The sequence below is a fragment of the Nilaparvata lugens genome, chromosome 1 (assembly GCF_014356525.2).
Source record: "Nilaparvata lugens isolate BPH chromosome 1, ASM1435652v1, whole genome shotgun sequence".
In the NCBI taxonomy this organism is placed as follows: Eukaryota; Metazoa; Arthropoda; class Insecta; order Hemiptera; family Delphacidae; genus Nilaparvata; species Nilaparvata lugens.
In genome coordinates, this window is record NC_052504.1 from 32,197,033 (window position 1) to 32,212,119 (window position 15,087).

Genomic DNA, 15,087 nt, shown 5'->3' on the forward strand with positions numbered 1-15,087 from the left:
CCTTTGAGCTTTGTCAGTCCGCAGCCTCACCCTATACAATATACTAACTACCTATTGTTTTTTTCAAGTGTAAGTAGAAATATTATTGGACGCCAGCCTTCTTTCTTAAATAACATTAATTTATCATCATGCATATTTTTTCAAGTACTTACATTGGATGAAAGATCTCTCCTGCATACTGTAATCGATTTCCATGCTGCGTTGAGGTGATGTATGGTTATCCGAGCTGGAGATGCTAGAAAGTGAAATACATAAATTAATTTGAGTTAAAAAAGTTCAAGTTTCCTTATAAAAAGGTTTGTAATAAATAGAGACCATTAAAGAGCTAGAATAATGGCTTTTATTGACTAAAATAAACTGAGATAAAATAACAAACTTTCTGATGATTTAGAATAATTCAAACAACTGATTTATGACATAATATGATTATCATATCATTCTTCCCTCCCAGTAGTGGAACCTACCGGGGCCAATCTACGAATGTTGACAGAAACTTCTCTTCCATCAGAAAGTCTTACTTGAGCGACATGAGGGTTCAGATGAATAATTTCTACCTTTTCAACTTCAGGATCATGCTTACTGCGTCTTACAAAGGTCTTCATCCATGCCTCATTGGCGTTGATTAGCCAGGATGGCAAAATTGTCATAGATGTGGGATTACGAGGATGAATGAACATTCGCTCGTGAGGTGTGCAATTGATGGTCGTGCAGAGAAGCGAGCGAATGCTGCTTAGTGATTCTAAGAGTACCTTTTCCCAGTGAGAAGTATCCATGTTCCTGAACCGTGGGGCTAAACGGATTGTATTCCAAATTATTCCATTGTAGCGTTCCACCTGTCCATTACCTTGAGGGTTGTAAGGTGTTGTGGAACTGGTAGCTACACCCTTGGACATTAAGTAATCTTTGACATATTTTGATAGAAAACTGGTCCCTCTATCAGTGTGTATGTATGAAGGATAGCCGTATGTGGTGAATAAGTCATTGAGATTTTGAATAACTGTTTCTGATGACATGTCTCGACAGGGATAGGCAAAGGGAAATCTCGAATATTCATCCACAATAGTGAGGATGTATTTGTTTCTAGTTGATGATGGCAGGGGTCCTTTGAAGTCAATGTTGATCCTTTCAAAAGGCCGAGTTGCTTTTATCAATTTTCCTTTGAAACAGTTGAATCTTGGCTTCAGCTCTGAACAGATCTTGCATTCCATGCAGACTTCTCTGATGTCATCTACCGAGTATGGAAGGTTATGAGCTTTATTCCAGTGATAAAATCTTGTGATGCCGGGGTGGCAGAGGTCTTGATGATATTTATCAAGTCTTGTTTTGATGTGATACATCCCATTATCACACATGCTCGAGAAAGAGCGTCAGCAGTTATCCAGTTCTTTTCCAGGTCGGTAAATGATCTCATAGGTGTATTGAGATAGCTCAAGGCGCCACCTCATGATTTTTTCGTTCTTCACCTTGCCTCTTGCCGCGCTATTGAACATGAATGAAACAGATTTTTGATCAGTAATAAGTTGAAAGAAACGACCAGATAAGTAATGACGCCACTTCCTAATAGATTCTACAATGGCATATGCCTCTTTTTCAACTGATGAGTGTCGTTTTTCACTTTGGTTTAGCATTGGTGTGCAACAGTATGCATTGGGACGTTGATTGTAAGATAGTGTTGCTGCTATGCTTCTGCATGTGAGTCTGCATCAGTGTCTACAGTGAGAATGCCTCACCTCCTTCATCCTTCCACATGTTGCACAGCTGCAGCTACCTCTGCATTAAGATCTTCAAAAGCTGCAAGGGCCTTTCCTTGAAGAGGGAAGAGTGTGCCAAGGTGTGCCAACGCATCAATTTTACTTGAAAAATTTGTATCCATCGAGAGTAATGTGCGAAGAGGCCCACAGTTCTCTGAAGAGTTTTGGGATTAGGAGGTGGGGGCATATTAAGTAGAGGCTCAAGGCGTTCGGGATCTGGACGTAATGATTTGTTTCAAACTAAAAATCCTAGGAAACGTATCTCCTTTTGACAGAATTTACTCATCTTGTTTATAATAAGTGAGTTATTTGAAGCTGCTGCAAGAAACCGTTCAAGATTAGTGTCATGTTCTTCTTTTGAATTTCCACAAATTATGACGTCATCTAAATAAGCATAGGTATCAAATAATTTCTCTTTTTGTATGAGTGAATCAATTACTCTTTGAAAAGATGAAACACCATTAGTGACACCAAAAGGGATACAACAGAACTGATCAACAGAACAAATCCTGTGTATTGCCTTTCTTCAAGTAAGATTGGTACTTGGTGATATGCGGATTTCAGATATACAGTACTATACCAGGAATACTGAGCTACTTTGCGAACTAAATCTTCCATATTTGGAATGGGATAGGCGTTCAGTGAATTTGTTTATAGTTCTAAAAAAATCTATAACCATCCTTTTTTTCGGTTATCGGGTTTAACAACAAATGCTTGGGCACGCCAAGGTGTGTGGCGTTCTTCTATGATGCCATCTTCCAGTAATTGTTGAATTTCATTGGAAATAAAATCTTCATCATCTTTTGATAATTTGCGAGATTTGGTTGTAATTGGTTGACAATTGGGTTTTGGATGTTGAAAAAGGGAGCAAGGAGGAATTTTTGCTTGAGTTATTCCGCAAATAGTAAGAGGTGGCTTATTACCTCCAAATGGTATTACTGGAGAAATTGTTCATAAATTCGTGCCCAAGAATAATATTTTCACAGAGGTCTTGCATAAGCATTAAGGTTGTGTTTGTATAACTTTCTCCCTGAACTGTTAAATTCACGTTAACTTTGCCTTGGATTTGTGGTGTGAAGCGTTTTGAGCCTAAAGTTACTTTTCATATCTCTGGTAAAACTTCTAAATTCAGTTTTTTGCATAGGTATCGTCAATAAAGTTGCGTTCCGTTTATGGTAATAGGAATAATAACCTTTGAAAGACATTTTTCGGCTTGCACTGAAGGTGTTAGTAATATCGAGTTACTAAACTCTCTTTTTTTTCTCTAATACGGAAGATTTTGAGTTACATACCCGAGCAAAGTGTCCCTTCTTACCACACTTCTTGCAGAGTTCGTTTTTAGCTGGGCAAAATAGTCGAGAATGTTTTTTGTTGCCACAAAAAAAGCATGCTTGTCCACTAATACTAACAGCTGATAATGAGGAGTCTGAAGTATCTTTTTGATTAGGAATTAGAATTGATGCATTTTCTGTATCTTTGCAAGCATTAAGCTCAAAAGGAGGATTAGATTTATTGTAGCATTGTGATTGATCTTTTGCAGACTCAAAAGCTCTTGCACGATTAAGAGTTTCATGCAAAGACATATCTGGGCTTTCTAAAATTCGTTGGCGGATTTCGGATGAATATAAACCTGCAATCAATGCTTCTTTTAAGTGCTCCTCTCGATTCTCTGTAGCAGAGATCGCTGTAAAATTACATTCTAGGCTGAGTTATTTCAGTTTTAGGAAAAAATTATCGATGGACTCACCTTGTTTTTGTTTTCTTATAGAGAGAAGGTACCTTGTAAAGATTTCGCTTTTCTTCTTGATAAATCAAGGATGAAGATACTTTCCTCGAATGTAGAACAATCTATTATCAATTTGTAATTTTCAGCTGACAGCAAGGTAACTAAGATATCCAATTTCGTATCTTCAGTGTGATAGTTTCCTTTCAAGTAGGCATCCAGAATTCTTTTCCAGTGTCTCCATTCCATTGGTGCACTAGGAGAATCTTTCTGAATGATTTAGAATAATTCAAACAACTGATTTATGACATATGATTATCATATCAAGGTTCAAGTACGTAGTTTCTTATTAAAATGTCAAAGATTGTGATAGCAAAATACTGATGATGTACATCCACATTACTCATTCTTTCGCCAAACTACAAATTTATTTTGGCACCCGAAAATAAAAATCTTCTGATCAATTTGTTCGTCTTTTGATGAATGAATTTTAATTATAAAGTTGAACTTATTAGTACCTTTAATCGAAAAATGCACTTTCACAAACCTTGATAGAAAAAAAATATATTTAAATAAATGTGAATAAATCCAAAGGAAGGCTAAGAATGATAGAATTGATTGCTTACATCTTTGCTTGATTGTCCGTAAACTTGGGCATGGAGCCAGGATCTGCAGCACCGAACATATGACGCCATTCCTCGTTCATTCCACTATTTAACGATGTTGTGTCATCTACAGCTCGCCTGCATAGAAGTATAATAATTGGAACCAAAAGAACACAAATATTTATAATAAATATGTCTACATTACATGAAATTACATGAATCTATCAACAAATTTACCACTTGCAAATCTTTTGATAAGGAATATACTGCAAACATAAAATATATACAATATCCATGGATTCATAGCGTTTGGATGTGAAATGAATAACCAATAAAAAATATAATTTCCAAATAATGAATTTTTTGCTAACACTTCAAACCTCTATCACAAGCATTAGAAAGTAATTTAACTGGAGGTTTACCTGTTCAATGAAACACCACTTGCATCCGATTTAGTATAGTTTGGCCTAGTTAAGGTTACTTCTTGACATGGAACGCGATTACCAAAGCTTCCCAAATCAATCTGAAAATTTTAAAAAGCATACATACACAAAATATTACCTCCCAGTTCTCAAGCAATTCTACACATCTGTGATTAGTTCCAATATTGGAACTAAACTCTCTGAAAATTCGGAGAGAAGTAGGCCAAGGTTGACATTTTTTCTTCTCTTCCGATAATTTTGATAATAATTATCATTAGTGATAGGTGATATTTGTTGAAATAAGGAATAAATAAATGGCCGATTTTCATTTCTTATAGAATCCGTTGAGTAGTATTTTTTGCAATATATAGTTGCTTTGCAATTTCGCGTACTATATCTTTTTTGGGTTGATTTGCTAATCATTTTATTCTCTCTGAAAAACAGATGACTAAGTTTTCCTGGAATTAGAACGAAAAATCATGTGGAAAATGTTAAATTTTCTCGGCTGTAATTTGCTTTGGTCTGTATAACGCTGAATTATTTGTATTAGAACATACATCTGAATTCATAAAATTAAATCTTAATTCACAAAAAGCATGAATTAAGTAATGTTATGAGGGATGCTGCAAAATATTTCAGGCGAAATGTATGAGAAGGGACACAAATTGCTAAAAAAATATTGATAGCACTAACTAAATGTACTTGTCATATTAGTATAATAGCTCTCATAAGAATGGGAGATACATTTCTTTGTCACGATGAGTTGGGGATGATTACAAGCCTACATTAGATAATATATTCCATTCTGAGCTAATCAATTATTGAAATATCCAACTCAAGACATTTTTATTAATTCTGATTCTCACTCATTTGGCCTGGTTAGGTGGAAGATGGAACCAAATGGTTTCAACTTTGCCAGAAGAAAAAAATCATTCAATCAATCACTTGAAATCATTATTTAAATTGTCAGTGAAATCATAGAGAAAAGAAAGAATAAGAAAGGATTATGCTATCTTTTCTCTATGGTGAAATACATTGCAGTTCGTGATGGATGGGGAAATTCCATAATTTGATCTAGAACATAAACTAAAGGGTAAATACCTTGCCATTTGGTCCAGTCTCATCTATGAGAGAGGAAAGACTCTTGTGAATTTTGCGGAGGTGCTTAGCAACCGCCACGAGTTGATCTTCAACTACTTCTGTCATGCCTTCAGAGCTCAATCGACTGAACAGCTGCAATAAAAATTACAAAAATATAAATCAAGTTGATGAATATTATTCATTGATCAAATAAATAAGAATTGTTCAAGGTAATCTATAATAAACCGTAATAAAGGAAAGAATTGGCTTATACACGTACGGGATGGAAAATTCCCGAATGACGCATCATCGCGTCTCAACTACTGGACTGATTAACATGAAACTTTGCATATTAATTCCTTATTTACCGAGGATGGTTATAGGCCAATTTTAGATTCTCAAGACTTCAGTAGGTCAAGTTTCCAGTTCGTCAAGTTTTTAATTAGACCCTTGCGGAGCACTGGTTACCTGCTAGTCATCAGTAAAGCTTGAATCGATATCATCTCAGCTACTCCTCAACTCGATTGTGAGAGACATTATTACGGTACCAATTCAACATTCTCCGTTGGTAGGTTGAAGTATTCTGCAATCTGATAATAGTGCCTGTGTCACTTTTATGAACGTTGTAAAATTCTGAATGACTGAATAAATAATAAATATCCTGAATATGAAATCTATCGTCTATTGCACTTATAAGAAAAATGACTGTAAAATAAATAAGGTGATTAACTCATTAAATCGTCTACATTTGAATAGAAATATTCGTTGAGCATTAATCAACTCGAATTATGCATTTCTCAACAAATTACTACTTACTAAAACCATGGTTTCGAGACAGGAATGGAATTAATTGGTAGACTGTCAACTCAAGGAAACCTTTATTTTTTATTACAGCTATCACGTACACCCTGAGTAGCTTCAGAGGTGGGTGATTGATACCCAGGTGTTGCTCCTGGATGACTTCGCTCAGTCGTAATGTGGGCGGGGAAAGGAGGCAAGTCGAAGTTCCTCTTCCTTCTTCTTTGTGCCTCAGCTGGCGTGAACAGCACCTCCTGGTGCTTCTGACGGCGTGAAGGTCGCTCTCTTCTCTGATGACACCACTTTGATGTAATCTTGTATCGGCCTTACGGCCTCGGTTCCGCTCCAGTGAAGTAGGAAAAGGAAGGACAGACAGGATAGGGAGAAGGAAGAATAGGGACGGCAGACAACGGTCCGCTGTGCCCTGGGGAGAAGGAAGAATAGGGACGGCAGACAACGGTCCGCTGTGCCCTGGGGAGAAGGAAGAATAGGGACGGCAGACAACGGTCCGCTGTGCCCTGGGGAGAAGGAAGAATAGGGACGGCAGACAACAGTCCGCTGTGCCCTGGGGAAATGGGAGGACAGGGACGGCAGACAACGGTCCGCTGTGCCCTAGGGAGATGGGAGGACAGGGACGGCAGACAACGGTCCACTGTGCCCTGGGGAAATGGGAGGACAGGGACGGCAGACAACGGTCCGCTGTGCCCTAGGGAGATGGGAGGTCAGGGACGGCAGACAACGGTCCGCTGTGCCCTGGGGGAAGGGAAGGTCAGGGACGGCAGACAACGGTCCGCTGTGCCCTGGGGAAATGGGAGGACAGGGACGGCAGACAACGGTCCGCTGTGCCCTAGGGAGATGGGAGGTCAGGGACGGCAGACAACGGTCCGCTGTGCCCTGGGGGAATGGAAGGTCAGGGACGGCAGACAACGGTCCGCTGTGCCCTGGGGAAATGGGAGGACAGGGACGGCAGACAACGGTCCGCTGTGCCCTAGGGAGATGGGAGGACAGGGACGGCAGACAACGGTCCGCTGTGCCCTAGGTTGATGGGAGGACAGGGACGGCAGACAACGGTCCGCTGTGCCCTAGGGAGATGGGAGGACAGGGACGGCAGACAACGGTCCGCTGTGCCCTAGGGAGATGGGAGGACAGGGACGGCAGACAACGGTCCGCTGTGCCCTAGGTTGATGGGAGGACAGGGACGGCAGACAACGGTCCGCTGTGCCCTAGGGAGATGGGAGGACAGGGACGGCAGACAACGGTCCGCTGTGCCCTAGGGAGATGGGAGGACAGGGACGTACGGCAGCCAAGGGGCCGCTGTACCAGGACAGGAGGTCGGGGACGTACGGCAGCCAACGGGCCGCTGTACAAGGAGCAGGAAGGTTGTGAGCGGAATGCTGTGGACTGGGGCTCGTCCGGCGTTTAAGTACTCCCCCAAAGTGGAGGGGATGGAGTAGTGCCGCCGCCAGAGGCGGTGGAAATCGTCTAGATGCGCGGAAGATGATGCGCCATCGGTACCTTCCTTATCTCCGCGGTCGGCTAGCCTTGCTGATAGCCGAGCATCTTTCAATAATATTATTTATTATTTTCTCGTCACAATTTTACTTTGTGACACCCCACTCCTACTTGGGGGGGGGGGGGGTGTTCGGAGCCCTCTATGGCACCACCTTAAAAGGCGTGAGCCATCTAGGCATCACCTTAAGAGGTGTATGCCACTGCCTATAGGCATCATCTATGCCTGATCTACAGGCACATATTTACGCCGTCCATCCGGTAATTGGATTTTTATACGTGGCTTGCCAGCCCGTTTGCGCTTGCCTGATGTTGTGTTGCGGTGGCACAGCACTGGATCCATATTTCGAGAGGGGCCTGGTCTGGGTTCCTGGGACGGTGGGACTACTTCATTGGTAGTTGAAGACTGCGTTTGCTCTTCCACATCCATTTCAGTTGAGGAGGGTATTGACTCCTCCACATCCATGACAGTAGGGGGTGGTATTGACTCTTCCACATCCCTCTCGGATTCACCACTAGTGTTGGTGGCTGGGGCATGAATCGTGGCCTGGCGTTCAGAGCCAGTCATCTCATTCCTGTGATCCATCACTATGTTGCCCCAGGATGCTTGCCTTGGAACATATGACAACTCTGCTTTGCTATCAATCAAGGCATTGGGTTCGACTCTGTTCAAACCATCCTGCTTGAACATCCTTCTGTCGCGATCCTTGTTGTCCTGAGATTTGGATTGTACAGCTGATATTGTTGGGACTGCTGTTGTCTTAGTCCCCAATAAGAGAGATCGCGACATTATTAGCGAACTTGTAGGATTCAGTTGGGGAGGATCCCACTCTACCTCTCTCGTGAATGTGTGAATATTCACCCTGTTTTCACACATAAATGCCATGCCTAATAGCAACTCTTGTTCAAGTCCTTCCATTATAGACGCCACTAGTGGAACTGTGATTTGTCCTATAGTTACATTAGTTGTCAGCTTCCCATTTAATGGGGTAGATCGTCCATCAGCTAATATTACGTGGTGATGAGTTGGTACCTTCCTTATCATCCCTATTTTTTGGAGAACTTCATAAACCTCATTACTCATATAATTAGCTTCAGCGCCACTATCTAGCAATGCCCGACACTTTTTATCACCGATTGTCACAGTAATGAATAGTCTGTTGTCCCTTGATGACTCTTCAATCACAGGAATCTTGTGTGCCATTCGCATCACTGCTGTCTTGTTCGGAGTTTTATTCTCCTTCTGCACATCACAGACACATTTCAGTGCTCTCTTTCCGCTCCTTTTACATGGTGGGATATCGGGACAGTATGATCTCCAGTGCCCCGGTCTCTTGTATTGCCCACACATGGGTTCAGACTCACTAAGAGATGGTCTGTTACTAGTAGGGGTTATAACTGTCTCAACCTTGAGCCTTGTAATCTTTTTCGTGTCCTCAATCATGTGAACTCTCGAATTCTGTCTATTCTGTTTCTCCTCTGCTTTTATTTGTTCATACTCCCTCGCGAATTTTTCCAATTCGTTGATACTATGAACATCTGATTGCCGAATATACAATTTGTACCGTGGGAGGAGATTCTTATACACTCTCTGTAATTTATTTTCGTCTGTAAAACCTCCTCGTCGCCTCATGAGTGTCAGTACATCTTCGAGAAATTCGTCAAACGATTCACCTTCCTTTTGCTTCCTTGCCTGAATTAGATTCTCGAGGTCCTCCTCATAGGTAAGTGGGTAGTAGCGTGATCTGAAATCTGTCACGAAATTGTCCCATGATCTCCATTGGTCACGACGATTACGCATCCATAGGGTAGTTTTACCAACTAGTAATTCAGGAAGGGCAACTAGTAGTTGGTTGCCAGTGAGCCCATAGGCTTGTTGTAGCTCGTCTAGCCTTTCTAAGAAGCTGGGAGCATCTGATTGGCCGTCGAATGACAGTCTCCAGCTTCTTACTTTGTCACATACCGCCCCTGGGTCCATGAGGGGGTTTGTGTGAATGTTGGTTCCAACTTCAGCATGAGTACCTGTTGCTGAGTGTCCAGATCCCCCACTGCTTCTGCTCACTATTCCGGGTCTTAGGCTGGGATAACGTACAGCCATCTTCTTATGTTGTTCTACTAACAACCTTCTCAACTCAGCAAGTGTTCCAGATGACACTATGCCCCAATCTTGTAGAAGATTGAACGCTTCTTCCTTTTTCAATTTATAGATCCAGGAAACTCTGGGGTCGGCTATCACCTCAGGGTTTACGTCCTCAACTGACTGATCCTCTGTCAGCTCCTGATGTCGAGCATCTGAATCAGACTCTCCCTGTTCACTCATGATTCTTACTTCGTTGCCTCGTGCCCCACGTTGGGCGCCAATCTATCACGTACACCCTGAGTAGCTTCAGAGGTGGGTGATTGATACCCAGGTGTTGCTCCTGGATGACTTCGCTCAGTCGTAATGTGGGCGGGGAAAGGAGGCAAGTCGAAGTTCCTCTTCCTTCTTCTTTGTGCCTCAGCTGGCGTGAACAGCACCTCCTGGTGCTTCTGACGGCGTGAAGGTCGCTCTCTTCTCTGATGACACCACTTTGATGTAATCTTGTATCGGCCTTACGGCCTCGGTTCCGCTCCAGTGAAGTAGGAAAAGGAAGGACAGACAGGATAGGGAGAAGGAAGAATAGGGACGGCAGACAACGGTCCGCTGTGCCCTGGGGAGAAGGAAGAATAGGGACGGCAGACAATGGTCCGCTGTGCCCTGGGGAGAAGGAAGAATAGGGACGGCAGACAACGGTCCGCTGTGCCCTGGGGAGAAGGAAGAATAGGGACGGCAGACAACAGTCCGCTGTGCCCTGGGGAAATGGGAGGACAGGGACGGCAGACAACGGTCCGCTGTGCCCTAGGGAGATGGGAGGACAGGGACGGCAGACAACGGTCCACTGTGCCCTGGGGAAATGGGAGGACAGGGACGGCAGACAACGGTCCGCTGTGCCCTAGGGAGATGGGAGGTCAGGGACGGCAGACAACGGTCCGCTGTGCCCTGGGGGAATGGAAGGTCAGGGACGGCAGACAACGGTCCGCTGTGCCCTGGGGAAATGGGAGGACAGGGACGGCAGACAACGGTCCGCTGTGCCCTAGGGAGAAGGAAGAATAGGGACGGCAGACAACGGTCCACTGTGCCCTGGGGAAATGGGAGGACAGGGACGTACGGCAGCCAACGGGCCGCTGTACAAGGAGCAGGAAGGTTGTGAGCGGAATGCTGTGGACTGGGGCTCGTCCGGCGTTTAAGTACTCCCCCAAAGTGGAGGGGATGGAGTAGTGCCGCCGCCAGAGGCGGTGGAAATCGTCTAGATGCGCGGAAGATGATGCGCCATCGGTACCTTCCTTATCTCCGCGGTCGGCTAGCCTTGCTGATAGCCGAGCATCTTTCAATAATATTATTTATTATTTTCTCGTCACAATTTTACTTTGTGACACAGCTCAAGCTGAACGTACATTTGAATCCTGAATGAGCTGAATACATTTCAATCCTAGATGAGCTTCATTACTTCAGTCAAGTTTACATGATTCAAAAATCGTTTCAAATTTCGAGGAGCATAATGTCAATAAACTGCCATCTACTTTTTCACTTTAAACTAAAACAACATTGTGAATGATGTAGTAAAAGTATAAGTCCAAACTATTTTCCACCTTAAAAGGGCAAGTATAGCAAGCGATTAATAGAAAATTGCAACTATTTACCATTCTTAGATCGTTGTTCTGCTTTGGCGAAGTTGAGATCGATTGTGTAGAAGGAGCGTGTCCAGACGTGGCAAAATTACGAGAGCGTTGTCGTTCAGCCAACGTATGAAGAAAGAGCTCCAGATCTTTGCATCTTACAACAATGTCGTATACTACTCTCGGAATAGATGGCTTCAACGCATTCAGTATCAGAGCCTGTAACAGAATAAAAATTGAGAGTAAAGCTATTTTGTAACCTATCAACAAAGTATTTGAAGAATTGGAACATCTCCATTTAACCAAAATTGACTATTTACGATTTTGATGGAAAAAAGGATATAATGAATAATGGATAAATGAATTCATTTCCTTCAGTAGAAGACACTTACAAAATTGATTATACTTTGAAGAATTATTATGTAAATACTATTATAGATTATTTTTCAAATAGAAAAAGCGATCGATTCCAATACGGAAAGGAGCTTCATAAACTAATAATTTGCCATTTTTAAGATCATTAGGAAAGAATTTTATCAACAAGCTTACCTCTTTTTCAAGTTGAATGACCGATGTCTTCAGGTAGGGTTCTATGACGGTCATCACTTTACACTGAACATCAACCACATTCAGAGTGCGAGCAAGAGAACTGATGAATCCAACAATCGCCTAAAAATAATAATAGATTAGGTTAAAGTTATTAGTTAAAAATAATAATAGAAAAATATTATAATAGCAGGTTTTGTATAGCATACCAATACTACTCTAATAACGGAAGTTTCTATACAGTAAAAGACGATAGAAGTGTTAGTGATGTTGTTTGCTTATTTCAATTTACTAAAATCAGAATCCCATTGATAATTGCTTACTATCGCTCAGAGCTCAATTAAACTCAAACTTGAACCAAATTTTTCTCACACTCTATTCTATGGACACGCACCGTCGGTTTCGGCTGCCTAAAAACAGTCGTAAAGTCCTATCAGAGGCTCGCTAGCCAGGTCACTCGGCATAGCATTCTAACTTACCTACCTAGGGAAAAGGACCTACAAATTTAAAAGGTATACTGAATTAGATGTTACCATTCCATTGAACACCAACATTATGTTACTCTTGTTGATTGATTTAATATTGAATGATAGCAGAGACAAGAAATAATCGTATGCTTATCCTTTACTATAAATCAACTCTTTAGAAATATGAAACTGTTGTCTGTAACATAAGCTTAATTAATAATACAGAGTCTTTCTGAATGATGGAACCATTTTCAAAAATTGGTATTTATTAAAGTAAAAATGCAAAATGGACAACCTTTATACCAATGGATAAGACTTATGCTTATCCTTCATCTATGATATTAGTGAAATATTTAATGGAATGGTGAAATCTAATTCAGTATCGCTGTTGAATTTGCACAGTTTATTTATGATGAATTTGAAAAAATCACATTCATAGTGAGTACCTGATACATTTCAATTAATCTGTAATACATTTTCCAATCCATACAGGATGAAACAGGAGATGATTGTTAGAGAGTGAAGAAAATCAATTGATAAGTCAATCACAAAAATATAGCAAATAATTATTTTTTATTTACTCATAGCAAGAGTTTTTATATTGTTCAAACACCAAATCCAGGAGGAAACAAGAGGATTAACTTGAAACTTGACTTCTTTCGTGTCTGGAGTCATCATAATGAATTTTTTTCCAAAATGTTGCCACAGAAAATGCTTTGTTATTTGCTATAATAAAGTAATCTACATTACAATTCATTATTATTCTAAAACAGGTCAAGAGGTGATCATAGTTTCAGAAACTTGACTGAAAACAATCAAGCAAATTATTTTATAGAAGTTGTAAATGTAAGGAAGGCTTACTTGTCTGATCCAGAGATTGGGATGGACTAGAAGGCAGGCTGTTTCTTCAAGAAGTTCGTAGAGCGCCACCTTTTGTAGCAGGTTTGAGCTTGTGAGAGCTGACATGGTGTTTATCGCTTTTCTCACAACGTATTCCTCCGGATCAGTCAAACCCTATTGAAATCACAGCAACCATTCACGTTATCAATAAGCTGTTAAGAAGACGTGAACCTTTGCTAATCAGAAAGTCTATCAAAAATTTATTTCCTCATACTCATCAATTCGGAGCTTTCTATGTGTTTAATGCTTCATGATTCGTGCTGTAGTTCTATTTCCGTTTGGTCTAACTTCAGCCACAGAAAAGAGAAATGTTTTCCACTAATCCGTGTCTCAGCCTCAATCCTAGTAGGCCTACACACTAAGAGACCAAGCTGCGCGACTGTCTACAGACTAAATGTTAACGGTCTAGAGGCACAGTCTACAGGCCATCTAGATACACCATGTTTCGTTTTGTCTGGCACCCACACTCCAATATACAGATTTGAACTAGACGAAGAATTTCTCATCAGAATTTCTAGTGTTGCATGGAAGTCTCAAATTATTGATGAATCATTAAAATAATTCAACTCAATTGATGAATCATTTAATCGTGACTGGTCTCGCATTTCTTGATACAACACGCGTTAATTCACGTTCATTCAGAATCAATATACAAGAAATACCAACGAAGCGATGAGCTATAAACAGCACAATTTGATGAGAATTGATTGTGTAGTGTCAGGTAACATAGCCGTGTTGATGGATAGCCTGGTAATCACAAAATAGATTTGAATGGATAACTAAAAGAGATGAATTGTATTCAGAAAATCTATTATTTTTTGAAAAGAAACAAGAAAAATCAAACCCTTGAAATTAATCAAAGTCAATATAAAAATAATAGGAATTCTAGAGCCTGACAAACTTATTGTATTACCTTATCTTAGATATGCCAGCGGATTATTTAATTATAATTCATGATTTGGATATTTCAGCTATACTACTGAAATAATGGCTATTAAGATAACTACCCACCAATAAAACCATTAAAGTATCATCATTAACACGACAAAAACCATGAACATATTATAATGAATGATGTTGATGTTGATGTATATCGATAAACAATAGAGAAAAAAGTACCTGTTGAAGAAGAGGCGTCAATATCGGTGAGCTATGTATTCCAATGTAAGTAGCAACACCCACAATGCAGTCGAAAAATGAGCCTCTCAAATTTTTATCTTGTTTGTCGTTCAAAAATGTTATCATATGTGACAGTAATACATCGTTTGCTGTGAAATCAGAACATAAACAATATTTATTAGTTTATTAGTTCATCGCTGCATGCTTGCCAAAATTTGAAGAAAAGTATTCATTGACAACATGATTATACATCATAATAATATTAGAGGACAAAGTGCATAACTTGAAACTCATGTTTATTCATTTATTTATTCATACAAGAATGCGTGGAAGCAACAGATCGGAGATCCATTTTTTCCATGATAGCAATGAAATTAACGATCAAAAATGAGTGAATAGTTATAATCTACATGGCTGAAAGAATCAGGTACCAATGTCGGAAAGCTACTACCACCCACATAACAATATTTA

At 40.6% G+C, this 15,087-nt stretch overlaps 1 protein-coding gene across 2 annotated transcripts in view; it reads right to left on the minus strand.

The window, feature by feature from the left end:
- LOC111050774 (phosphoinositide 3-kinase regulatory subunit 4) overlaps positions 1-15,087 on the minus strand; it is a 55,484-nt gene that overhangs the window by 21,592 nt on the left and 18,805 nt on the right. For both annotated transcript variants that reach the window (XM_039425935.1, XM_039425945.1), the window contains 8 exons: positions 14,617-14,765; positions 13,459-13,611; positions 12,134-12,253; positions 11,609-11,803; positions 5,603-5,734; positions 4,502-4,602; positions 4,101-4,217; positions 153-235 (listed from right to left, as the gene is read on the minus strand). In XM_039425935.1, the coding sequence (XP_039281869.1) occupies positions 153-235; positions 4,101-4,217; positions 4,502-4,602; positions 5,603-5,734; positions 11,609-11,803; positions 12,134-12,253; positions 13,459-13,611; positions 14,617-14,765 (1,050 nt within the window). The remainder of the gene's footprint in view (positions 1-152; positions 236-4,100; positions 4,218-4,501; positions 4,603-5,602; positions 5,735-11,608; positions 11,804-12,133; positions 12,254-13,458; positions 13,612-14,616; positions 14,766-15,087) is intronic.